The sequence below is a fragment of the Camelus bactrianus genome, chromosome 19 (assembly GCF_048773025.1).
Source record: "Camelus bactrianus isolate YW-2024 breed Bactrian camel chromosome 19, ASM4877302v1, whole genome shotgun sequence".
Lineage (NCBI taxonomy): Eukaryota > Metazoa > Chordata > Mammalia > Artiodactyla > Camelidae > Camelus > Camelus bactrianus.
The window spans coordinates 13,967,609-13,994,677 of NC_133557.1; the positions used below are offsets into that span (position 1 = coordinate 13,967,609).

Sequence of the window (27,069 nt, forward strand, 5' to 3'; positions counted from 1 at the left end):
GAGTTGTGTGAGGAGGGCAAAGCCTGTCAGTAAGAGTGGTCTGAGCCTGGACACCAGACATCCCAGGGTGTGTGAGGAGGGTACGTGATGCACCCACCCAAAGTGAAGCCACAGCCCAGCAAACACCAGGTGTAGTCTAGTCATTTTCTCATAACGAATTCAGGTTTATTTCGCATAGCTGAAACCGTACCGCATACCCAGTTTTATATCCTGCTTTTCTCCACTTTAGTAGCAGAAGCATTTCCCCATGCATTTATAAGCTCTTAGCAAACATCACTTTTAATACTTAGAAATAAGTATTCAGAGTGGATGTTCCATGGGTCACTTAACCTTTCCCCCTTTTATTGGACAGTGAAATTGTTTCCTGGCAATGACTTCTGCAGCTCTGAAAGAGGCGGTGTATGTTCTTGGGGAGAAAGGAGAAGGCAGGCTGCAATGCAGAGCTGGGAAGTTCATCACTCTGGCTCCTAGAATCTCATCGTGGAAGCTTTTTAGAGATTAATTCCATGGCAATTGGCGTTGCTGCCAGGTCACATTCTGAATTTTCCTGGACACAAGGACAAGGAATGGACAGCAGGGCGAATCTCACTGGTTCCTCAAAGTGCCCTAAGGTTCAGGAAATGAGCATGGAGAAAATAGACTTGGGAGAGGGGCCCTAAAAGCAGCAAGGACCAGATGTGTGACCTCCTGAGCTGTGTATAGTTCAAACACATATTGCAATAGCCATGTTTGAGGTGGCAACAGGGCTCCACACTTGCCTGTTTGCCCCATAATACAAGTCCTTGTGGTGTCCCACCCTTCCTGGAGGGGGCCTTGCCCCAGGAGACCTGGCCGTGGGGAGAGGATCTGGGGACCCAAGTCTTTTCCACCATGGCCAGCAGAAGTGGGGTCTCTTTCAGCTGTGTGAAGACAGAGTGAGCCCTCAAGGGAGTGGCTCCACCAGAGGCAGGGTGACATTTGGTGGGCAGATTTTTTCCAAGTGCTCCTTCCCTGAGTGGAGGCCGCTTGCTCTGGGACTGCTGAAGCCCCTTCCAACCTTGAGGTTCTGTATTTCAAACGCACAGCATTCACTGAAGTCCCACGATGAGCAGGGACAGAGAAATAACCCCACTGAGAGCCTGACACTGGGCTTCCTGGGCATGCTGTCACCCAGTGAGGGAAGAATCCCCAGCCCATCCGAGAGAGGGGAAGCCGGCAGGGACAGAGCAGGGCCGCCTCTCCTCCCCCACCAGCTGGGGCCTCTGCTGCAGCACCGGGAGATTGATGGGGAGCTGCACAGCATGACCCTTTCCTGTAACATTTGTGCCCCTAAGGGACGGGCATTCCGTGGTGGGCTTCAGGCACCAGGTGGCACCTGGTAGCTGTGGGGAGAGGCTCCAGGTTTGAGCCAAGGAGTTCGGTAAACCTCACCTCTTTAGGCTGGCAGGGGCAGAGCTGGGGGCCAGAGGTGACAAGGCTTGTTTATGGGATTTGAGTTTCTGCTGAAGGATAATCACTGTCAGGCCTTCCCAGCTGGAACCAGAGCAGGCGCAGGGCCAGGACCTGCCACCCCCTGGGCAGGTATAAGAGCCAGGACGGAGGGCTGGGGCCCAGCTGGGGCAGAAGTACTAGCTGCCTGCTGGGAGACCAGGGTGCAGAGCTAAATCTGCTTTGTTCAGACCACCAGGTGGACAGGGTCAGTTCTGGAAGTGGCCCCTTCTCTGTGGGATCCAGGAGATGCACTAAGGGAGCCATCGGGCTGCATAGGCTGGAGAGGCTAGAGGAGGTCACCAGAAGCTGAGACCTGGCAAGGTGAGTACATTCTGTACGGTTCCTGCCTTTCCCTTCCCCAGTGAGCTACTCAGCCTGTGAGTGACTGAGTGACTGTCTGTCCCACAGGTGTAGAGACTGAGTGGCCGTTTGTCAGGGACTTGAGCCCTGAATGTCTCAGAGGGGCAGTGTGAGAGGATAGCAATCAGCATTGTCATTTATCCAGCTCTCACCAAACACCAGGCACTGTGGGTTATCTCACTGAACTAAGAACAGAAGGATGGGGGCCTGGCTCAGCACCCTAGTTCCTCAGGCATTATATTCCTTAACTCTTATAATAGCCCAATCAGATAGATAGGTATTAGTATTTCTACAGAAAAGGAGACTGAAGCACAGAGATGTTAAGTAACTTGCCCAAGGTCACACAGCAAGTAAAAGGCAAAACTAGGATTTCAACTCCCTGACTCCAGAGCCTGTGCTCTGAACTACCATGTTACACTCTCATGTGGTTGAGGTCAGTCCCTTCTGTTTTCTGAGTGGTAGTCTCCTTATTTGTAATTTAAGGGTGTGAGACATGATGATCAGAAAGATATTATCCTGAAATTCCCTAAAGGTACCTGAACATGAGTCAGCTGGGAAGTCTTGTTGAAAACATTTATCAAGAATGTGTGAATGAAAAAAGAAAAAAAGAACGTGTGAATGCCCTTTGAGCCATTATTCAATTTTTGAAATTCATCATAAAAGATATCAGATTTATGAACAAGGAAGCTCATTACAATGTTATTTATAATCACAGAAAATTAGAAGCAAACAAAATGTCAAACATTTTGAGAAATAAATGATGTATATCCTACGATGAAATCATACGCAGCCATTAAAAATCATGGGTTCAAAAGGTACTGAATGTAGTTGGAAATTTTTCATTTGTTAAGTGGAAAAAGCACTATACGTGGTATGATCTATTTACAAATGTGTGTATACACATATATGTGAAATAAATATAAAAGGCGGGAAAACTCTTTAGGGGTTGAGAGTTTATCTTTGAGAGATGGAATTATGACTATCTTTATATTTTTTATTCCTTTCTAGATTCCTCAAATTTTCTATAGTAAACATGTATTGCTTTTTAATTAGAAGAACGAAGTTTGTTTTTATTTTATTTTTTTTTAAAGGTCTACCCTTTGGTGTAGCTTGGCCCCTTTCAAGTTGATGTTATAGCAGCTTTGAGAGGAAACTGAATTGCAGGCCATCAGTACTGTGATGGCCTCTGATCCAGCCCAACATGTTACATGTGGGGAAACTGAGGCCCAAGGACTTATGCGAGGTCATACAGGGAGTTAGAGGCCCCAGACCCCTGGTCTGGGGGTTCAGACAGCTGCCTAAAGGCCACAGTGCATAGGCCAGGCTGCCAGAAGGGCAAGGAGGTGGGAGGAATCACAACTAGAATTTACAGCTAACATGTGTTACAACTGCGGCTTTGAATGCCGAGTATAGCTGACCTCAGACGCACCCAATGACAAGCTGGCCTGGGAGTGACAGGTGAGAGGGAGCAAAGGGCAGCGGGATGGGCATGGAGCCAGCCGGGTGTGCCCCAGGCCTCTCCCTCTCATCTCTAGGCCTCACCCACCGGTGCTTCCTCCCCTGGCAGGGCTGAGGCCCGGGCTCCGACAAGAGGATGAAAGGTCTCCGCTGGCGTTACACTCGGCTGGTAAGGGGCCCAGCTTGGGCTGGGGGGCGGTCAGGAAAGGCAGAGGGAGGTGACATCTCTGGCAGGGTGGGGCCTGGGCCAGGGTCGGATTCAGGTGGGTCCCCCTTCTAAGCCCCTCCCCAGCTGGCCCAGGGTTCAAAGCAAGGACACAGGAACCTGCCACCTTAGTGCTCAGCTCCATGGTCCTGAGATCCTCAGGGAGCAGACTGCTGTCTCCATCCCTTCCTCCCTGGAGTGGGTGTCAGATGGGGCTCTGTCCAGAAGCCCGTACAGCTAGGACCCCCTCCTTAGGCCTGAACCTGGGAAACAGGAGAGCAGTGTCCTGTCCACCCCTTCAATCTCAAGGAAGTCTCTCCTTCTCATGAAAAGCCCTGAGGTCATCATGTGCAGGCGTGTGTGTGCTCACACACACATACCCACACACACTCAAGCACACACTCTGGTACAGAGTGGAAGCTCAGTGGAGAGAATGAATGAATGAATGAATGAATACATCACCATCCCTGCCCAACATCCGTGCCCACTGACACATATTTACATGATCCCAACTCACACTCACAAACACATTGATAGGTAATACACAAAGCTGCATTCAACACCCGCTCACACTCATTTGCCTCCACAACTCTGTTTTCAGCAACACACAGATTCACACAGACGAATGCGTACTTTACACAAACCTGCCCGTTGTCTCACCTGTGACCACGCATCGTTTCACCGGCTGACAGGGAAGCCTCTGGGCCTTGTTTTCTTCCTCTGTGAAATGAGGATAATGAGCACATTCTTCTCAGGATTCTTGGGAAAATTCAGAGAGCTCACACACAGCAAGCATTTCACACAGGTCTGTATGATGTGTGCTGTATATTATTCATTATTATCACTATTATCGTTATTTCATGTGCAAATGCACACAGTTGCGGCTCCCAGGGCTGGGCTGCCACCTGCCCTTCTCTCCTGCCCCCTAGTTTAGCACTCAATCCCTGACCCCCACTCTGGATCTAGAGCAGACAGGCAGACAAACCGCGGGGCCCTCAGCCACATCCGATGGGCGTGGCTGGCAGGAGCCCTAGAGGGAGCCAGCTGGAGGCAGGGGCAGGGGCTGGTCTGTCGTGGCCGCTTCCCAGGCTCCCTGGGCTGGGCTGGCAGTTGCAGGGGCCTGGGCAGGGGTGGTGAGGCCGCCGAGGCTCTCAGGCTGTGGAGATGTGGAAACTGGTGTCTCCTTGTCCCTGGACTCACCAGGCCTCTTTGTGTCTTCACAGCCCAGCCAGGTGGAGGATGCTCTGTCCGGGGAGGAGGGTAAGGAAGAGAAAGGGGAAGAGGAGAAGGAGGAGGAGGCAGCCCCAGCCCCAGCTCCTGTTCCTGAAGATCCCGCGGAGCCCCAGCTGGCAGAAGCCAGTCAGGTCCTGGGAGCCTCGGAGATTAGGCAGGTTCGAGCACAGATCATGGCACAAGGACTTCAGCCCTGAGCCTAAGGGTCCCACCCTCCTGCCCTACCCTGGCCAGGTCCAAGGACACCTGGGCCATTCCTGCTCTGTCTTAAGCTCACTGTGTCACCTTGGGTGAATCATTTCTCCCCTCTGGGCTTTCTTTCCTTGTAAAATGATCCAGTGATACTAGCACAACCATCTTCACTGGGCCAGGAGTTTAAGGATATAGTGAAATAATCTTATTCTTTAGTAGAACCAGTCCTTGGGAACTAATGCCAAAGCTGGGGAGGGGGTGGGAGGATGAAGTGTGGGGATCAGGAAGAGGAATTCAGCATCTCATCTGTTCTCTGGCTGCTAGAGGCCGAGGTGAACCCCCTGACCTGGGTTCAAATTCTGGCTCTGCCGCATACTCCCCAGTGGGCTTTAGACAAGTTGCTTCAACATCCCTGAGCCTCAGTTTCCTTATCTGTAAAATGGGAATAATAATCTCTCTCTGAGGGCTACTGCTAACGGGTGTGCAAGTCCCCTGTAAACAGTAAGCTACTCTGTAAAGCACCATGCCTGTGAGTGGCGGCTGTTTAACCTCAGTCCTTCTGGGACTCCAAGGATATGAAGCAAGGAGTGGGGAGGACCAGGAGCCCTCACTCACCTCCAGCCCTGTCCCCAGCTCAGCCTTCACCTCCCTCCGAGGCTCACTGGACGCTCCTGGAGCCTGGCCTTCTGCACGTCGAGGGATGGCTTCAGTCTGCGGAGCCTGTACAGGCAGATGGAGGGCCACAGTGGGCCGGCGCTGCTGGTGCTCAGGGACCAGGACGGGCAGGTGAGCCGTGCCAGGGAGGGTTAATGGAACGGTGAATGCTGATGGGCCTCTCAGAGCTCTCCATGCCCCAGCTCTGCCCCACGCTCCCCAGGCACGTCTCTAGGACGAGCCTACGTTACCACGTCTGGAGTGCAGGGTTGCCAGAGGACCTCCAACTCCCTTCCAGCTGCAAACTGAAAGCTCTTCTGCTTTCTAGATGTTTGGGGCCTTCTCCTCCTCGGCCATTCGACTCAGCAAAGGCTTCTATGGTACTGGCGAGACATTCCTCTTCTCCTTCTCTCCACAGCTGAAGGTGATGTTCTTAACCTTCCAGGTAGGGAGTGGGATCCATGGCAGGACAAAGAACCCAGGGTCTCAGTGGCCCTCAGTTCCAACCCCTGTGCTGGGTGCCTGGTGTCCTCCCATCCTTCTGCAGACAGAGTGCAGCCGGACAGTGGGAGGCAGAGCATCCCCCTTGGCCTCAGTCCCTGGCAACCAGTGACTGGCTTGAGAGGAGGTTTGTCAGTGCCAACTGTTGAATTCAAAGGCCATTTAGTTTGGTGTGTGCTTTTCTCTAGCAATATTCAGCATCGCAGATTCAGGCACAGGGAGGGTTCATCCACTACTAGGGTTTTGCCGAGCTGATTTAACAGAGAGGGAAAAGGAAGTTGAAGGGAGTAGAAATACAAAATAGAGGAAGCAGTAGTTCCAGGTGCCTTGGTTTGCTCTTAGAGACCTTCTCCCCAGTGCACAGAGCAAGACACCTACAGATACATCCAGCAACACAGTCATCTGGTCACATGACAAGGCAGTCACAAGGAGCTTGGACTGACTGCCTTGCTAAAGACAAAACACACCATATCTACTCCATCAGCCAGTCTGGTAATCTTATCAGAAAAGAGGAAAGGGGTCCATTGTTTACAGTAAACCCATGCTGGATACTGGTCATCACCACTGGCCTTGCAGGGTTCTAAAGGTCTACAATCTTCCCCAGGGCAGTAGTGCTGACAGCTCCTTGGCAGAATTCTGTGCTGGTTCCTCCTCATCTCTCCAACTTTTTACCTTCAGAGGGTCCTAGAGCTCAGTTTTTGGTTCTCATCTCTTCTCTGACTGCCCACTTTTCCTTTGATGTCTCATCCATCCTTACAGCTTTCCACGCCATCCACGTGCTGATGGCCTCTTCCTCTGGAGTCTGGACTCACACACACCCCATCACTACCCAGCGTCTCCATCTGGATCTCAGACATGGCATTGGGAGCCTCACATGTTCAAAGCTGCACTCCTGATTCCCCCCCCCCCCCGAAAATCAGTTCCTCCTGCCACCTTCCCTGACAAAGCTAATGAAACTTCTGTCTTTCTGGCCCTCAAGACCAAACATTTTGGAAAATTTCTTAGCTCTTCTTTCTTTCACACCCTACATCTGAGATGTCGAGGAATCCTGATGGCTCCTCCTTTTTCTGTCTCTATCCAGAATCCACCACTTCCCACCTTTGCTGTCACCCTAGTTCAAGCCACCATCATTACTTGCCTGTGTTCTGCTACAGCCTCCTAACACTTCTACCTTCAGTCATCACATTATCTGAAGTGATCCTTTTAAAAGGTAAGTCAGACCACATCACTCATTGGCTTCAAGCTGCCAGTGGCTTTTTTCTCCCTCAGAGAAAAATCAAAGCCTTTACAATAACCTACAAGTCCCTATGCCTTCTGGCCTCTTTCTGATGTCATTTCTTGCTACTTTCCCTTTCCCTCACTCTGCTGTAGCCACACTGACCTCTGAACTGGCCCTTAAACATGCAGGCCTATTCCTACCTCAGGGCCTTTGCACACACTGTTCTGTCTTGTGTGCTCTTCATGGGACTTCCATGTGGATCAGTTCTCATTTCCTTCAGGACTCAGACGTCACTCTCTCAGCAGGGCCCTCCCTTTAAATTTACAACACTCCAGCCCCCGGAAACCCTTATCACCTTTCTCTGTATTTTTCTCCTTTGCAGTTGTCACCACCTAACATACTATTTGTTTTACTTACCTGCCTCCTGCTACTAGAATGGGAGTCCCATGAGGCAGGAATTTTTGTCTGTTATGTTCACTGTTCTAAACAGGCACCTAAAACGTGTCTGGTACTAAATGCTAAAAAATAAAAAAATAAGAAAAAATTCTTGAATGGAAGGAATAATCTTTTCAGGGGATCACTATAGTCTTCCCATGCTGTTGTTATGGAATCTCATCTTTTCAAAAAATTAATAAAAAGTTTTTGCCTATCTTTGGTCTTCTGGCACCTCTTGTATTCTTCATGAATTCCCAGCAGTTCCTTGACCACTATTCCAAGAAGCACCATGACCATGGTCTTACTTTTCTTCTGTAACAATATTTATCTTCCTTTTTTCCAGTTTGAAGGTCATGTTCCTTGAGGAAACTAGAGGAGTTGAATGTTTCTGTCTTCTCCTGGCCACTTGTTAATATTATCTCATCTCTTCTGAGCCAGGGCTTATCTTTCTTTTATTCTTCCATCTTCTTGCTAAAAACATTTTGGTTGCTCAGAGCATTTTTTTGCAACTGATTTACAGGTAATAATATGCCATACTTGTGCGGCCCTTTAAAAATCTTTTTATTAGCTAAATTGACTCTAGAATAACTTGTTCATTCAACAAACATCTATACCGTGTCTTGGGAATACTGCCAGAATAAAGATGCTTACAAGTTAGCAGGGTGGGCAATGGCACGTTGGCACATGAACGGGGCCTGGGAGGAAGGGCTACTTTAGAGAGCATGGTCCAGGAAATTTCTCTGGGTTGACATTTGGGCTGAAAGATGGGAAGTGGGCCATCTGAAGATTGAGGGGGAAAGCATTCCGGGCAGAGGGATGAGCACACGTGAGGGTCCTAAAGAAACAATAGCTTCGAGTGTCCTCTGGTCAAGGGTCAGTGTAGCTGAAGTGTAGTCAGTAAAGGGGAGAAAAGGCAGGAGAGAAAATCAGGGGCAGAGCAGGCTGGGCTTTCGGCTGTTATCAGGAGCCAGATTTTAGTCCTATTGCCAGGGGAAGCCATTGGAGGGCTTTAGCAGAGTAGGACTAATATCTGATTAGATTCTGAATAGATCACTCAGACTGCAGTGCAGAGATGGGCTGTGGGCAGAAGACAGTGGAATCAGAGACCCATTAGGAGGCTGTGATCCAGGGAGGAGAGACTGGTTGGGATGGATGGGACAGATACGGTGGAGGCGGGGGGGGGGGGGGCTCTTTGGGGTGAGTCCCACAAGACTTGCTGAGGAACTGGGTGTGAGGCAGCCCTGGAGGGTGAGCAGGCTTGGTGTTACTCCAGTGAGATGAGGAAACAGTTAATAGTAGAATCAGGGCCCAACTCCTGACCTGAACTTTTCCCCTCCCCTCTCCAGCTTTGGAAGCAGGAAACCTCAGAGGGTTCTGGTCTATTCCTAGAACAGAGGGGCTTTGGGGCTGTGGGAATTCAGACTGGAGGGCAAGAGGAGGTGAACTCCAGGGAGACTAGAAAGACATTGCAAGAAGCAGGAGCCCAGAGTACTTCCTACAGCTTATTTGGGGCCTGGATGTTCTGTTCCCTCCACAACACTGCCACCCAGTGGTGTAAAGTCTAACAGCAAGGGCAGGACTCAGTAACCGGAGGCTCTCTTGTCTTCACAGGTCTTTGTTTTTGAATTAAAAAAAATTTTTTTTTTCTTTTTCTCATCACAGGTCTTTAAGTGGACAGGAAGGAACTCCTTCTTTGTGAAAGGAGACTTGGATTCACTGATGATGGGCTGTGGCAGGTGCGTGTCTCAGTCCTCAAGTTTGGAATCTCGGAGTGCTCTGTGCTCTGGTCCCTCTTCCTATCTGGAAAGGCTGGGCTAGGCTGCCCCAGACAAACTGGGGAGGCTGCTGGTAAACCCTGAAGATTATCCCTTCAACACCCCACTGGGGTGCTGCCCAGTCCCCCAGCCAACCCCCTCAACTTCACTCTAAGTCAAAATCAGGAGGAGAGGATGGTGTGAGCTTTCCCCCAGTGTTCAGTTGGTGACAGCTTAGTCTGAATTTTTGTAGCTTTGGGAATAGCATTTCCCATGGTTGGACGAGTCTAGAGTTAAGGGATAAGCAAACCTCAAATTTACCTGTCAGCCCCGTAATCCTAGGGAACATCTCAGTGGAGGCAGGGAGGCATCTGTCCAGGCACTCAGTGTGTGTGTGTTGGGGTCGGGAGGTGGAGTGGGTTAGGAAGACAAGGTTAGTTTCACCCCTGGTGTGACCTGCACATTCAGGCAGAATAAATCTTATCCTGAGGGCAGAGATGAAAGCATTGTTTGACTAGTACCAAGCAAATTCTCTGCTCTCCCAACTGCCTGAAAAGCCTCCACTGAGAGGCAGCCTGGCACAGAACGCAGCAGCCATTGCTGATCTGCGGTAACCCAGGTCCCAGCTCGTCTAGGTCTGCTGTCAAACATGGGGATTAGAGTGGATGCTCTCCGACGTGTTTTGTGCTCAGAGTCCATGCTAGTGAGAGTCACTCCTTTGGTTAAGCGTTGTCATCTTAAAACGTCCCAAATGTTCTAAAGCTGGCTTGTGGGGATGGTTGTACCACTCCATCTACCAAAATCGTTGAACTGTAAAAAGAAAAATGCTCCAAACCCTGTGGGGAACAACATGTGAGTCTGTAACAGTTCAGGATAAATTGATTTAAGGGGAGATCAAACCAAGAAAAAATGGGGCTGTGGTCATGGTGTGGCCAAGGGCTGCTGGTTCAGATCTCAAAGGTCTCAACACCCAGCAGTGAGCCATGCCGACTTCCCTCTTCTCTTTAGTGGCCACTTTGGGCTGTGGTTGGATGGAGACTTGTATCACGGGGTCAGCCACCCCTGTGCAACCTTCAACAATGAGGTGCTGGCCCGGCAGGAGCAGTTCTGCATCAAGGAGCTGGAGGCCTGGGTTCTGAGCTGATGTCCTCGGGGAGGGCAGCTTCCTGAGGCTTGGACCTGCCCATGGATGCCACCTCCCTCTCACAGGGCAGCTTATTCTGTCCCAAACGCAGATGGTGAAGTGTCCTAGTGCTGACTGTGGTTGTGAGCCAGCCTCTCATTGCCTGAGGACCAAGATAGGCATGGAGACAGGCAATGTTCTCCTGGAGAGGGGACTTTGAAGGAGTCCAAGAAAAGACACGTGCACCTTACCCAAGCAGCACAAAGTGCCTCCTGAAAACGATCTTTTTAGAAACTATACAACTAATACATGTTTATTATAGAAAAACAGAAGATATAAAAAATAGAAATTGCCTAAAATTCAACCACTCCTCGAAACACTAACATCTTCATACACACTCTTCCGGACAATCTTCCAAGGAGATGCATGTCTACATCTTACGAGATTCTACTCTATGTGTTTTGGAAATTATTTTAACTTTAAATACTGTCAAACCTCTGACATCTGGACTCAACCACTGAAATAAATAAAGACTCCAGTGGCATCCTTCTTTTCCTAGAACACTGAGGGCTTTCTGCCTGCCACCATTGTGCTGGGTGCCTACAAATCTCTTATTTAATTCCACGAGGAAACTATGAAAGCAGCAAATGAACAATATGCATATTTGGATGAAGCTGAAATTCTGTAGATGGGAACCTCATGTAGGTTAAAAAGGAGGAAGGATACGTTCTCAGAACTCAGAGCTCAGAACTCCCCCCCACCAATCCATATCCCTTCCCATGTTAGTGCCTGTCTCCTGCCAGAAGAATATTCTTTATTAGGTCATTACTTGCCATTATTGAATGAGGAAAACCAAGTAATGGAGGTCCTGTTAATACCATCCCCTCACGTGCAGGCCCAACACAAGGTATAAAGAAATATCTGGCACATTCCTGGACAAAACACAGTTCCTTTGCACAAAGGGGTCAAAACTGAGCACCCAAGTGTGAGAGAAAGCCATCAGGAAGACACGGTTTCAGGATGGAGATACATTCATGAAGCTTTATTGCAGTTGTTTCCCTCACCCAGATGAAGTGACCAGTCTCTCTGACCTGCAATTCAATTTACATTCTCAGGGTGACAATGCTCAGTAACTCTAGAGGCCAAGCTGTTATAAGTCTCCATTTTTCATACAAATAGTGAAGACTTCCTCAAGAAAAACTTAACCTTGTAAATGGCACATGGTTCCCATAATTAAAACAGTTGCAAAGAGCATAAAGTGCAGCTGCCTTATATGTAACAAAAAATGCAAACAAAATAGATTCAAGTTGTTTCTCAGATAGCATAATGATACAATTGAGACCAAAACATTCCACAGTAAAATACAATGATTTAAAAGTAGGAGTTACAAAAATAAAACAATCTTAGCGGAGAAACATTACATTCTTGACCTTCGGTCTGAGACGGATAATTCTCCCTATTGAAAGTTTAAGGGGCACCTTGACCAAAACAGATATGACCACTACCATGGACCACTCTCCTTGTGCTTCTGTGAGACCACATGTGACCACACACCCACCACACAGCATTGTGGTGGGAGAGGAGAAGGGTTTTAACTATTCCATGAATTAGGGGTCAACTCTTGATTATCTACTGAGGGATAAGGGAGGGGTGATAGGGCAGGACGGCAGACATTCCAAACACATGTTACCCTAGTGTCAACAGAACTTGGTTGCACAGTGGAAGGTGGCAGCACTCCTGAGACTCTGTGGATAATCAGCTGGCCTGTGGTCTGAGTTCCTCCCTCCCTCCCTCTTGTTTCTGCCCAGAGCCAGGGCCAGCCCCCTGACTCCCAGCCTGCCAGGGAAGCTTTTGTAAGGGAGTGTAGAAGCATAACATGTTAGGGGCTCATGACTACACTCCCCACTGCCTTGCATCTGGCAGCCATCAGCTTTGGGTCTAACTCCAGACTTTGTTCTTGGTGAATTTCTGTAGCCCTGGGGACGGATGGGTTGGGACGGTGCCCTCAGCTCGGAAGCACTGCTCAACTACAGCAGTACTGACTCTGCTGCTGGAGGTAGAGATACAAAGGGGAATCTGGAATTCACCAGGCAATCGCTTCATCTCAGCACAGGCAGCTCAGTGCTTGCTCTGAAACCCACAGCATGCACTGAACTGGCAAAAACCAAGTCCCAGCTCTGAGGAGCCCTGAGGATGGTTCTTGTGGTGACCTCTGATCAGCACCCAAGTGAGATGCAGAAGGCAGGTGGGAGGGGACCTGCCTTCTCCAGGCAGAGCCATGGTAAAACTGTCATGGCTTGGGCAGTAAGTACTCAGGAGAGAAAGAAACCAGCACAGGCTGGAGCCACAACCGACCCAGAGGGCAGCCTGGTTTGGGGGCTCCCTCTGCACTGGGGCTAAGGGTCTCCTATCAGGTAGTTTTATGTCCCACTTCAGAGGAGGCCAGAGCCCTCAGATCTTCTCAACAGATCAATCAGGCCTTTCACTGAAAGGCTGGAGCCCACTCCTGGCCCTCATCTGCTGTTCACCCCAACCTGGCAGCTTACAGGGGGCCAAGCGGGTGAGGGAAGGTGCCTTTCACCAATGCTCCGATCGCTCGGGGAGAGCTGCCCTCAAAGTCTGGGTGCTGGGCACCTCCTCAAGGGGCTAGGATTTTACATTTTGTTTTTAGCCACAGCTGTTCATGACAATCCCAAATGCGAATTCCAGTGTGCACCTTTGTCATAATATATCCAATTTTTTTAAAAAAACAATCGTATGTCATAAGAGTTCAGAATACATAAAAGAGCTGTTATTCTAAGAAAATAGGCTGATAAAGAGGAAAGGCTTTGATTAATATTAAAAAATAGGCAAGGCAGTGCCTTCCATAGCTCATGTAACAAGATTTGCCTAATACCTGTTACTGTGAATAAAAATGACTTCGCCTGTGCGTACATTCATAATGTGAAATAAAAAGCACGAATTGTCACTAAATTCGTAGAGCTCCGTGATTTGAACTCCCTAAATTAATTGCGTTGGGGAACAGGGGTGAGGCTTTTTGTAAACACCTGATGGCAGACATTCACATCGAGTTGTCCGCAAAAAGCTGGTCTCCGGATTTGCATACGACTTGGATGCGAGCTGGACTCTGGGCTGAGTCTGTGCAATTCCACTCCATTTTTAGAGGTGTTATGAGTGGGGCTACAACATCACCATCCTGTCAAAGAGAGAAAAGCTAGGAGCAGAGAAGAGCCAGTTTTCATGACTTTGAGCGAACATCTCAGGCACATGTATCCTTGCCCTGCAGACAGATGGCTTCTAGACAGACTGACTCCTGGGAAACTCCAGATTATATACATGCTCCGTGCATGGGCCAAATGAGGACCACCACACTCCTAAGAAGGAAAGGGCCTTCAGAGCAAAAACCACCAGACCTGTTCTTTTCAAAGATGGTCAGAAACGGCACACTGCCTGGTTCTATGACCCTCTCCCTTTGCACACCTTCATGGAACACGCTCTGTCCTGCATTGCCAGGAGGAAGAGGGGCTGCACTGGACCCTTGCTCCTCTCTTTCCTAGCCCCACTCCCATAAAAGATGGCCCAGGTCTACAAGATGGTAAAACGAGGAAAGGACTGAGTGTAACTGCAGAACTTGAACTTTGCTCTGTAATCAAAGCCGTAACTTTGGCCTCATCCACACAGACTCCGCCTAAAACAACGGATGGCCTCAAAGTGAAGTGACACTACGACATGAAAGCAAAGAGTGTAAGAGGCGAGCCCACTAACATCTGACTCTATTCTGAACTGTTCTTGAACTTGTGGGTAGATTGTCTTAATTTATATAAGGGCACAGGATCTGTGTTTACTGCACAAGGAAGAGAATGCTGGTGACAGATTATTGTGCCCCGCATTTGCCTGTTTGCTCTCAGATCCACTCCGCCCTCCTTTGCTCTGCTCTGTGTAACAGGAGCTGCTCTGCTGAATTACGCTTCCCAGCTCCTATGCCTAGTGGCTTCCAGGTGGGTTTGGCCAACGGGAGGCATGGGTGAGAAAGTGGAAGAGATGTGAGAAGCCAGGGTGTTTCTCCTCTCGCCCCTCTGGTCAGGTAGCAGTGGCTGTGGCTCTGCTGTGGTTCTAGCTTGCAGGTGGCCCAGGACCTGGCTGACATTTCCTACCTGGAGGGGACAGCAGCTCCCTGCTGTTGTCCCCCTGTCCTCTGTTAGCTCGTTCAGCTCTGCTAAAGCTTTTGTATCTCGTGCCCCGTATTTCATTTCTTCTGTTGAACTACATTAGACCTGACTTGCTAGAGCTATTATTAAAAGCAGCCATTCAATTGCCATGTACTCGTATTTGGAAGATCCGTCCATCTCAAAGTCAGCATTATTTGTCTTCAGAGTCATCTCTGTTTTTACCACATCCTTATTTCTACCCATTCTAATTTCAACTCTAGTGAATTTTATAAATGCCAACTTGAAAATGTCATTCTTTTGCTTAAAATACTCCCATAGCTCCTGGTGCTCTTGGCTTATGGGACTGTGCACAATGCCCCAGATCCCTCGCCTAAATGCATCTCGTTCTCTCTCATTTTCTGACCTCCCCTCCAACACACTTTACCCAGCTAACTCCTCACCCATCCTTCAGGTCTCAGCTTCCAAGTCCTTCTTTAAATAAGCCAACCAAGCCTGGCTTAAGTCATTCTCCTTATTGCTCCCCTAAGATTGTTCACGCCGCCCCTCACCCTAAAGCACTTACCACGTCCCTGTAACTGTTATTTACTCGTGTCTGTTATCCCCAACTAGAGCGAGACCCGTGGGAAACGCCTGTCTCAGGGTCAGTTCAGCCACATGGGTGAACTTAACAGCTTCTTGATTCTCTGCTTCCAGTGTCTCCACATTACTCCTTCACTGGGAGCTAGCGTACCTGAGACAGACAGGCCTCCTTACTCCCACAAGTCTCACTCTAGCCGGAGACAAAAACACAGATGTAGGTAATCACAGCAGCATGGTAAGTCTCGAATACGGTCGACGATTCCACTCTTACTGTACATCACTTCAAACTTCTATTTGTCCTAACAGACAATAATGACAAGCAGAGCACCCCCGTCATAGCTGCTGTGGGAAGAAATCACTGGTTGACACAGATTCAGACATTTTAAAAGGAAAGGTTAAGGTGGAAAAACGTTTCCCCCCCAAACCAAAACTAAATGACCATTATTTAGATCAGAACTTTTCAGAGGGAAGTAAGGATCTCTTTCTGTTTTTACTTAGAAATAAAAGCGTGTGCTGTGTATGCCAAACACCCACCTGCGGCTTGGTGAAGTTGTTGATTACGCACCAATGAACAAAGTGCTGCCGGGCAGCAAACAGACTCTCTGCATCTGTCTTCTTACAGTAAACTCGGATTAGCTGCTCTGCAAATCTCTCTGGCAAAAGCTGTGAAACCTTTTTAAAGAAGAAAAGATGTCGCTGTCACCCTGAGTTCACACACTTAAGACAGATCAGCCTGATGTTACATTAAAAGTACCACGCTGTTTTGCTGTTTTGCCATTTTATCCCAATGGTGATACTCCAAAGAAAAGAATTCAATGTAGCTGTTTTATTGCAAAATGTCCCACAACTTCATGTCAATTAATAGAAGATACATTGTTTGTATGATAATTACATAAAGACCACAGACTCTCTCACACAGAAGATATACAAATAAGCACATTTAATTTATGTGATTTCAACCATACAACCCTCTCTTCCCACCAGCTTTATAACCTAGCCTCTAAACCAAAAAAACAGCGCTTTCATCTATGTTCAGCGAACAGGAAAAACTGGCTGTTAAGATGGTCTAGTCTACACAAAATCACGTATACTTTAAAGACATGCTTCTCTTTCTTTCTTTCTTTTTTTTTTAACTGTAGCCATTGACTTTAGGACCTAACTTCATACAAGATGCAAATTTACTATAAAGATTTGCCAAATGCCACTACAATATATTTGTTTTACCTAAGTAGTTACCTGATCTTTAGTAATCTTGATTGCCTTGCTGGGGTCACTCTTACAATAGAAGCGAACATTATCAATAGGATTCTTGTCTTCCATTCCATAATCCATGTTGATAACCTTAATACAAACAATAAGTGATCACTTACATAATAGCAATGAGAACTGAACTCAGGGTGTGGGGGCGTCACAAGAAATGAAGCAGAGCCCTCTGGAGGTTCAGAAGTAGGAGCCCTGGTAAGGTGGCTTATAGTGGAGTCAAAACAGCTCTGGTGCCTGAGCCATAGGGATTTGGTCTTTGAAATCTGGGTGGGGTGGGGGGACCATCTGTGCTTTCAACATAAGTAGGGTATAAAGTCAGCACCCACTATGTGATAGACACATGGCAGGCACTGCTGTGTAGAGATACTATTAGGACACTTGATACAATCCCAGCCCCACAGGCCACATGCCCTAGACTGAGGCTGGACAAACGATTATGAAAGCAATCATTGAACCACATTTGTTGTAAGAGCTACCAAGGAAAAGCAAATGGTGCTGTGAAACTCTGTAACCAGGGAACCTAGCAGTCTGTGGCTCCTTGGGGAATGACTGGAAATGTTTTCCTGGGAAAGTGAATTTACTAATAATGAGCAGAAATTAACTAGGCCTAAGTAGGAAAGAAAAGAATTCCAGGCAGAAGAAACAGCTCTGAGACAGAGAAGACTGAAACTGTCTGCTGGGTTTAGTAACACTGGAGTCTTTGGCGATCTTGATGAGAGTAGTTTTAATACAGGCAGACCTCAGAGAGATCACAGGTACTGTTTCAGATCACTGCAATAAAGCAAATATTGTAACAAAGCAAATTCCATGAATTTTTTGTCTCCCAGTGCATATGAAAATTATGTTTACACTATACTGTAGTCTTTTAAGTATGTAAGAACATAATGTTTTAAAAAACAATGTACATACCTTAATTAAAAAATACTTTATTGCTAGAAATTGCTAACCATCATTTGAGCCTTCAGCGAGTCATAATCTTTTTGCAATAGTGACGTCAAAGATCACTGATCACAGACCACCATAACAAATATAATAATAATGAGAAAGTTTTCAATCTTGCGAGAATTGCCAATATATGACACAGAAACATGAAGTGAGCAAATGCTGCTGAAAAAAGGCGCCAATAGACTTGCTCGATGAAGGGTTGGCACAAACCTTCAATTTGAAAAAATGCAATATATGCAAAGTGCAATAAAGTGATCCACAAAAAAACAAGGTATGCCTGTTTAGTGATGGTGACAGAAAAAAGATTCAGAAGTAAATGAGAAGTAAAAGAGAGAGGACAACTCATAAGTTTGGCTGTTAAGAAGTTACAAGAGGGAAGAAAATACAGAGGAACATGGTACCCAGGAAAGGTAAGGGGACACAACTTCTCAATGAGTTTGACTCTGAAGAAGAGGAGAGGGATGGAGAGGAGCGTGGTGTTTCTTATTTTCTTATGACAGAAGTCTGTTTAACTGACGATGGGAAAGTCAGAGAAAGAGAGGAGAAAATGGATACTGTAAGGTTCCGCAGATGTGCTGAGACAAATGGCTTTCTGGCTGCACTGCCCAATGGCCACATATGGCTTTGTACATGTCAAGTCATTAACATTAAATACAAGAATAAAATTTGTTCTTCAAATTAAAGTTTGTTCTTCAAAAGTTGCCAACAGCCACATTTCAAGTGCTCAATAGACACATGTGGTTAGTCGCTACCAAAATGGAAGCACAGATACAGGACATTTCCTTCACCATAGAAAGCTCTATTGGACAGCCCTGGCCTAGAACACAAGTGGAAGGGTTACCCTTAGTCTTTGATAAAAAGAGACATTCTCCCACTGTGCCAAGGAGGGGAAGGCTAAGCACAGCTGCAGAGGGAGGCAGGTTTGCTTGTTTGGTTGTGTAGGCGGAGATGGTTCCCACCAAAAGATCTGTATTTTATCTCAGAAATAAGAGCCAAAATGGGATTAGTGAGAGTGAATACAGCTGGGGTTGGGGAGCAGGGCTGAAGATTTGGGAAGAGTGAAGATGGTTGGAAATAGTCACTGGGGAGACTGGAAGGGCTGCTCTAAGCCTGCCAGAAGGTCCAGAAGGTTCAGCAAAGGTTGGTGACCACAGGTTGTCAATCAGCCTTTTGCAAGGGAAATGCAAAGAAAGGTGAGTGAGTTGAGAGTAACTGCAGAAAATGACTGAATTAATGGATCACAGGATCTGAGTGAGACTGGGAGAGAAATAAAGACAGAAGGTCATTGACAAGCTGCAAGAAAGTAAGGAGATAATCAAATGGAGGTCCAGGTGAGCTAGAAACAAGCAAATAAGAAGAGAGGAGTTCATGGATGAAGATGAGATGCTTAAATTAGTGATTTTTAGAGGGAGGATATTTTCAAATGTTGATAAGTTTCAGAGTGTAATCTGCTGAGCGTGCTGGCTGAGGTGGAATGGACAAGGTCACTGAGGATGAGCAGAGAGGAAGTGCTAAACCAAGCCCAAATCTTCACCCAAGAGGACAGTGGATGGCTTAAGGTGCCAGTCTCGAAGGAATAGGGGTCCCACATCAGGTCTTGAAGTGCTACTAGGGAACAAGAGGACTGATGAACAGGAAGGTCTGCTGACCCTGAGGAATGTGCTTTTCCTGACAGAGCTGCCGGGGAATCACGTTCTCGGGGGACAGCCGGGCCGCACAAAAGCAAAGAGATAGTCAGCGAAGAGGCTGAGGGTACAGGGGATTAGTTAATTACAGAGTGGAAATTCCAAAGGGATTCATGGACAGCTTTGGGAGAAGGGGAGAGACTGGAAATCAAATTAGGGGGTAAAAATAGAGCAATGCGGTAATGACAGTGCAGAGGACAGATGACAAGAAGGGCCTATCTTGTGAGTGGTGACAGAAGAAGATGGCTATTTTGGTGGCTTTGCTGCCAGTGGCCTGTGAGAGAAAGATGAACATCTGAGATTCAGCTGTGGTCCAGAAGTGAGGCCAGGGGTCTGCAGTACACGGCTGGTCCTCCCATTCTGTGTGGTGTACTGGCTTCGACGGCTGTGGTGCGTGTGCTGCAAGCCTGAACCTGTGATGGGGAACTGCTCAGTCCTCCCCAAGGTCGCAGAGCTGGTGCTGTCCCACATGGGAGGGACCTGATGTAGCCTTGACATTTTCACCCATCATGGTAAGGCATGAACACTAATCCAGTTTTCAGCACTTTTCAGAAGTACCACTACTCTTTCATATTTATTTCCTTGGATTTAGAAGAGGAATAAAAGGCAATCCCTATTTTCCCCATAATGCATAATTGGTTATTTATTTATTTTTTAGGGGAGGTACTGGGGATTGAATCCAGGAACTTGTGCATGCTGGGCAGGCACGCTACCATTGAACTAACCCCTCCCCTAATTCCCAATAGTAAATTATGTTTTATAGCCCACTAAATAATCATAGTTTATGTAGTAACTTTTATATACATAAAGTCCTAAAAGGAGCCAGATATGGTTAAAGTTACCAAATAAAAATATTACACTGTCAAATTAAAACTAGCTGCTGATACATGATAAGACATTTAACTAGCAATTTTACTTGCTTTCTCAGAATATAGATGGGCTTTACCCATCTTAAAATGGAAAGTTTTTTCTGATTATGAAACCCTTGTACATTACTCACTGCAAAAAAAAAATCACCTGCAATTCCACCACTCAAGTGGAAAACAATGTTAACATTTTACTATTAATATATCAAGAATTTTTTCAGTGTGTTCACTGGGGCGGTGCTTTATCTTAAAAAAGTTCTTTGCTGAGTATGTTACTGGGCTAACTACTTACATCCACTATGAAATCTTCAGCCTTCAGTTCAACTTCTAGCAATACCTTACTGGGTTTAGCATCGGCGACCTCTTTTGGAAGGCATTTGTATCTTTCCTAGAAAAGACAAGACTCCTGTTAGAGCTCAGTTCTTCATCCTACAGTGTTTGTGCCACGAAGAGGTTCCCTCCCTGAAAACGGCACTTTACCAAGGAAAGCAGGTAGCAATATCCCTAACAAACACAGAGCTTCTGCCTTTGCCATCTTTTAATCAAATCACAATAGCGCAATTTTCATAACAGAATTTTTCCATTGAAAAAAATGTGGCAGTAACCTATTAGTAAAACAAGAAGGAGTAAAGTGAGACCCAAGGAAGTGTCATGAGGCAGGGTGTGCTTATCAGTATGGCTTGTGTTAGGGGCTTTCTGGCAGGGAAAACCCTTCATCAAGCAGGAGAGGAAAACAGATAACTGAACTAAAGAAGGCAGGCAAGTACCACCTGGGAGAGCCTGATAAACTGTGAAAGAAGGAAGGAGTTAAAAGCAGGTCCTTAGGATCTCAAAGACACTCAAGCAGATTTCGAGGTCCTTCTCCCTTACATTCATTTTCTTGCCTTTGTATCTAGCCAAAATTTGAGGACCCCGCCCCCTGCCCTCCAAGATGAGAGAGTAAAGGTTTGGAGTAAGATAGACTTGGCTTTGAATCCTGGTTCACTAACTGTAGGCAAGTTATTTAATCTCCCCCAAGCCAGTTTCTTCACCTATAGGACAGCCCGCAGAAGACTGATGTGAAGATGAAATGAGAATGAACGTAAAGGTCTTAGAACCGAGTCATGCTATTGTGATGGGTTAATGGTTTCCCCTTGGGGGACAGAGGACCTTTCAACTTACCTTTTTAATCTTTACTTGTCCTACTGGCTGAGTCTCACCCACATACTTGTATAGATGACGACATTCAATTTTTTTTAAAATTGCTCGTGCGGCATCCAGTTTGGGATCAGTAGAGTATAAAATCTCCAGAAAAATGTTATCTGCCAATTTGATGAAATATCAGTTACATTAAAAGGAAAACAAAAAAAAAACCCAAGATTTAAAAAGATTCATACATTGCTGTACTTTTGAAATGACTTCAAGCAGAAGTTTACAAATGTAAGCACGCTACGATTATAACGATGTGGAAACAATTTTTTTTCAAAGCCTGAAGTGAAAAAAACCTTTGTAAAAGTGTTCCAGTCAATGTCTTGGATTTGCTTCAAGGTCATCCAGTGAGTGGGAAAGGAGAGAGAGAAAATAAGACTGCATTAGAGTTGATGACTGCATCAGAGTTGGGGTTGGGTTTTGGGTACAAAGGGGTGTATTAATCTATTGTTATGTTTTGTTTTGTTTTTCAAAGAGAATTATACTTAAGGAATTACAAAATTAAGTTGGAGTTCTGCTTCAAAATGGCCCAGGGTCTGATGGGATGAAGGGATGAAGCAAAACTGCCCTGTGTTGGTAACTATTGCAGCTAAATGATGAGGCTAAGTGATGCAAACTTCCTTAATAGAAAGTTTTCAAAAGTCTCATTCCATGATGATAGAAGGTAAGTTATTTTCCTTCTTTCTTTTCCCTTCAGCTTTTTATTTAAAAAAATTTTCAAAATGAAACACCCTTCGCCTAAATTTATCAACTGTTAGCATTTTTCTACATAGGCACACACTATCTCCGTGTGTGTGCATGCAAATTTTTGAGGAAATGTTTGAAAATTAGAGATATCAAGACCCTTCACTCTAAATGCTTCAGCATGTACCTCCCAATGACAACAACATTCCGCAACATAACCACAATCATACCAAGAAATTTACTCTGATATAAAAATATCTTACAGTCTACCTTTGAATTTGCTTAAATGTTCCAATAATGCAATTTATGAATTTTTATTGCTAGATAGATAAGCCAATCAATTATTAGGGATGACATTAGTTGTCATGCTTTTCAATCTCCTTTCACCTAGAACAAGAATAATTCCTCTGACTTCGAATCTTGCATAATGTTGGCATTTTAGAAAAGTTCAGACATTCATTTTGTAAAATGTCCCACACTTTGAACTTGTCTGACTGTTTCCTTACTATTAGATTCAAGTTAAACTCTATTGTCAAGAACTCTATGTAAGTGTTACAAGATCCAAGAACACAATATAATAAGCACTGTATAAATGCTTGGCTCAGTGTATCATGTCAGGAGTCACATAATGAGCTTTGTTACCTTTATGGGGTATGTTAAATTCCAACAGTTGGTTAGGCAATAATTCCCAGGTTTCTTTGTTATAAATCTGTCTTTCCTTTTGTAATTAACAACCTGCAGGGTGATATTTTGAGAGGGTCTTATCCCAATAAATTTTCATCCAATGGCTTAGCATTTATTGGTAATTCTTGACAGAATCAGTCACTGCACTTTGCAAAAAGTTTTATTAAAATATCTTTTCTTGGCAAAACAAAATATTAGCACCTATGTCATTCACCTCACCTACATGTATTTGTATGTTCCTCCCTACTTAATCCATGGTTACCACATTCCTCACCCGCTCAGTGATGCTGTCTGCAAACCGTCTCTCCATCTTCAGTTTTCATTATTTCTTTACATATCTTACCCACAGTTTGAAAAAGTGAAGTTTTATCTTAACATAACAAGACCACACTTTTCTAATTGATGCTTTTATCTACCCTATTCCCAGCTGAATTAATGAAATGCTTTATCCCATGACAGAATCTGACTATTTGAAGACCTATCTAATCCCTGAGATTCATCTCAAAAGGCACCCAACTGTGAAACCAGCCCTAATTCATCCAAACCAGAGACATAATTCCTCCTTCCTTTGAACCCCACAGAACTCAACTGATACTCTTTTTAATGCCTTTCATCTTATTCCACCAGGTACAGGTTCTTAGGGGGAACTACATTTTCATTTGTTGGTTAAGTGGGTAGAAGAGGGGTTACTGGATCACAGGATACATGTATGTTTAAAAGAAAATGCTTAACTTTTTCCAAGTGGCTGTACCATCTGCATTCCCACCGGCCATATATGAGAGTTCTGTCTGTTCCACACACGTTTTCAGAACAGAGTTATATACAAGAGAAAGGAAACTGCTTGTCTATTAAATTTAATGACTAGACTATCACTAAAATAGTGTAAACAACATTCAACTTGGGAGTCAGAAGACTTGGTTTGAGCTCACCTTTGCCATTTATTAAGATAAGTTGACTTCCCTCCTTTGGTCTCAGTTCCCTCATTTGAGGAGTTTTAAGTGGATGATCTCTATAGTCCATTTGAATTTAACATTCTAAGATCTCAATTTAATTAAGGGATTTGGGGTTAGGGTCTTGCAGGAGAAGGGATGGGACGGGTAAGATCCACCCATTGCTTAGGAATATTGAGGGATAAAGACCACAGCAAGAAAATTGTTACGTAGGGCAGTGGTCATAACATTTGCAATGCTTAAGATAGCTACAACCAGAGAAGCAGAACCATCCATCATAAATAGGAATTTAGGAAGCAGAGAGAACAGATAAACAAACTGTGGCATAATCACGTGATGGAGCACCACTCAGCAATAAAAAGTAATGAACTACTGATACATACAATCTGGATAAACCTCAAATACACAATGCTGAGTGAAAGAAGCTTTACACAGAAGAGTACATACTGTATGATTCCACTGATACTAAAGTCTGGACAGGCAAACAGTGGTTGTTTCTAGGGGTGAGGTAGGGACAGGAATTGACTGGGAGAGGGCATGAGGGAACTGTTTAGGGAGAAGATAACATTCTGTGTCCTGCATTTGTCTAGCAAATGTGCCCTTACAATTTTTACATTTACACAAGTTGCATGTAAATTTTACATCAAAAGAAAAAAAAATCTATAAACAGTTACTGAACTTTAGTTAATCTGCATGTTGAAGGAATTAGAGGTAAAGTATTATGATGTCTGCAATTTACTTTGAAATGAATCAAAATTTAGATGGATTAACAGATGTGTAGAGGGATGACGGTCAGTGATAAATACACGATAAAACAAATCCAGAAAATGCTAGAATTTAAGTGGTCAGTATACAGGTTTTAGCTGCAAACTTCTTTCAACATCGTTGTAAGTTTTCAACACTTTTCCCCAAAATGTGGGAAAACATTCTAAAAAATTTTTAAAAAGGTGGTGGAGAGTTTAAAAATAAAGATAAAGTGAGTTGCTTTTTGGAAAAGCAGCAAAGGCAAGGAGGACTCACAAGGTCTTGTCCCTTGAAGGTCCTGTAGTTTAGGACAATAAGGATTATATGAGTGCTCAGGGTAATATGCAAGAAGGAAGATGGTCTATGTCTCAAATGATGAAAGCTGGAAAGGCCATATGCGTGTTCTCCCATACACTGTCAGATAAAGCACAAAAAATGTGACCTAAATTCTTGTCTGGGATTTTTGACATTGTTAACAATATCCAAATGAGTGACCAGTGGACTCATCTCATTGAACAGGGTAAAATCCAGTTTGGTGTTCCAGAAACTTCACAGTGAGTGAGAGCTATTACAGTCATGTACAATTAAGACCTCATTAAAATGTATGCTATTTTATTGTTTGTCAGCTTACCCAAAAGTGTATAAAATCCAGAATTCATTTCTTTTCACCAAAAGATAATTTAAGTGTTAATAATGTTACAGGATAAATTGTTAGGACTGGCTTATTGGGGAGAGTGAAGATGACTTTTTAAAATATAGTATCACCTGCTTTATTATGAGCAAAAGTTAAAAATAAATGTCCCCAGCTTGCTCAAATTGTTTTATAATCTCTTCTTCCATTCGTATCCACACAACCATGGGGGACTAGCGTATCTGCTATGACGTTCTTAAAAAAAAACAGAAACAATTTAGATACATTATCCCCCATAAGTAACTTTGTTATGAATCCAAATTAGACTAATTAACAAGCAAGAAGCAAACTCATCTGTCACATTATAAACCTTTATTATTGATGTACACAGCATTCTCAGTGTACACAAAGACATTTGTGACGCGGAATCACTATTTCACTTCTAACTTTTGTTTAGTTATGATTAGAAAATGACTAAAAAGTTCTAAGTGTAATGGGGACTCTATATTGACTGCCTACATGTATATTTTTAAAGAACAATGTAGATAAAATCTAGCAGTGATGGAGCAGGAAGCTGATGTAGTCACTTTGGTTGTGCCTGAAGCCACTCAGCTTCTGTTGTTTTTGCTGGTTTCAGAACCTCCAGCCTCTCCACTGATCCTGTCATTTTGTTTTTAGTTAAGCTGAGTCAGTTTCATGATTTGTAACAAAAAACTCTGACTGGTATATGCTTTTTGGTCTACTTCTTTTGCTTTACTGATCTTTGTTTCTCAGTCTGCACTTTCCCACATTAAAGAACCAGCTGCGGCACCCCGCCTCTCTTCCTTCCCACCCTAAATTGCAGACTTTGTTTCTGCTGACACACTGAGAAATATTTCTGGCATTCTGTGTTTTGCAACCAAAAATAATGTTAAAAGGGCAAACTAGGTTTGTGGTATTAGTCTTGTATTAGTCTAGCTGTATTATAAAGTAAAATAATAGAAAATATTGAGTACTTATGTGCCAAGTATATTCCAGGTGCTATATGCCTCATTTAAGCATCACAACAAAACTATATGCTAGGTATCATCACTTCCATTTTATAGATGAGGAAACTAAGATGCAGAGAGATTAAATAACCTTATCAAGGTTACCTCGTTAATATAAAACAGAGACAAAACTCAAATCCAAAAGTGTACAATCACTTTAGAAGCTAAATACATTGGAATGTTTGGAAAATAACCCACTGCAATCCAGGGAAAGTTAATACTTTATCTGAGATGGACTGTCGATGTTACCTTTTAGTTCTTACCTGTCAGCTTAGTAAAGGCTTCCATGTCATCAATTGCTGTAGAAATGCAATACTTTTTTCCTTCGGAACCTGTTATCTGTATGTGAGGGTCTGCTTTGAGGAAGGCATCTGTAATCCTAAAGATCATTTTATAAACACTTATGTTTATGAGAAAATTTGAATATTTGCTCTATACTTTGCTTAAAGTTAAGGAAATCTTTCTATTTTAGGGAAATAACATCTTGAGATAAAATGTTCTAAAGACAACTGTTTCTCAGACTCAGATATAGATAACAAACTAGTGGATATGGTGGGGAGAGGGAGGGGCAATAGAGAGGTAGGGGATTAAGAGGTACAAACTATTAAGTAAAAACAAGCTACAAGGATATATTGTACAACCAATATATATAGCCAATTTTTATAATAATTATAAATGGACTATAACCTTTTAAAATTGTGAATCACTACATTGTACACCTGCAACTACTCATATAATATTGCACATCAACTATACTTCAACTGAAAGGAAAAAAAAAAGAAAGACAACTGCTTTTCAATCATAAGTCCATGGTGATTTGTGAACACGTTTACTGTGTTTCAGGCATTACGATAGAGCTTTTAGATACACCATTTTCCCACAATAAAATAGGTGTAATTAGCCTCAATTTTATAGATGTAGAAATTAAGTAATTTTCATGTAACCAGGTTAGGAAGAAGCAGTACCAGGTTTTTTACTTAGATGTCCCTGATTCTCCACATTAAAAACAAACAAAACAATAAAACCTCTTACCAAAGTACAACCATACA

The 27,069-nt window shown here is 44.6% G+C and overlaps 2 protein-coding genes across 5 annotated transcripts in view; one reads left to right on the forward strand and one right to left on the reverse strand.

The window, feature by feature from the left end:
• The first annotated feature begins 595 nt into the window (after window positions 1–595).
• TLDC2 (TBC/LysM-associated domain containing 2) lies at window positions 596–11,148 on the forward strand. Of its 3 annotated transcripts, none has more exons than XM_045520964.2 (7): window positions 596–1,791; window positions 3,366–3,457; window positions 4,717–4,884; window positions 5,552–5,704; window positions 5,901–6,017; window positions 9,390–9,463; window positions 10,490–11,148. In XM_045520964.2, exons 2-7 carry the CDS (start codon window positions 3,425–3,427, stop codon window positions 10,623–10,625), a joined length of 681 nt encoding a protein of 226 aa, XP_045376920.1. In that variant the 5' UTR covers window positions 596–1,791; window positions 3,366–3,424; the 3' UTR covers window positions 10,626–11,148. The 3 variants fall into 3 exon arrangements, with proteins under 3 accessions (XP_045376920.1, XP_010959064.1, XP_045376921.1); XM_010960762.3 differs by having other exon boundaries at window positions 5,901–5,996; XM_045520965.2 differs by having other exon boundaries at window positions 3,398–3,457.
• Window positions 11,149–11,631: 483 nt separating this feature from the next.
• Window positions 11,632–27,069, reverse strand: part of SAMHD1 (SAM and HD domain containing deoxynucleoside triphosphate triphosphohydrolase 1) — a 44,195-nt gene continuing 28,757 nt past the window's right edge. For both annotated transcript variants that reach the window (XM_010960760.3, XM_045520963.2), the window contains exons 11-16: window positions 26,284–26,399; window positions 21,273–21,412; window positions 20,404–20,499; window positions 16,589–16,693; window positions 15,887–16,024; window positions 11,632–13,800 (exon numbers count right to left, since the gene is read on the reverse strand). In XM_010960760.3, the coding sequence (XP_010959062.1) occupies window positions 13,666–13,800; window positions 15,887–16,024; window positions 16,589–16,693; window positions 20,404–20,499; window positions 21,273–21,412; window positions 26,284–26,399 (730 nt within the window). In that variant the 3' untranslated portion in view covers window positions 11,632–13,665. The remainder of the gene's footprint in view (window positions 13,801–15,886; window positions 16,025–16,588; window positions 16,694–20,403; window positions 20,500–21,272; window positions 21,413–26,283; window positions 26,400–27,069) is intronic.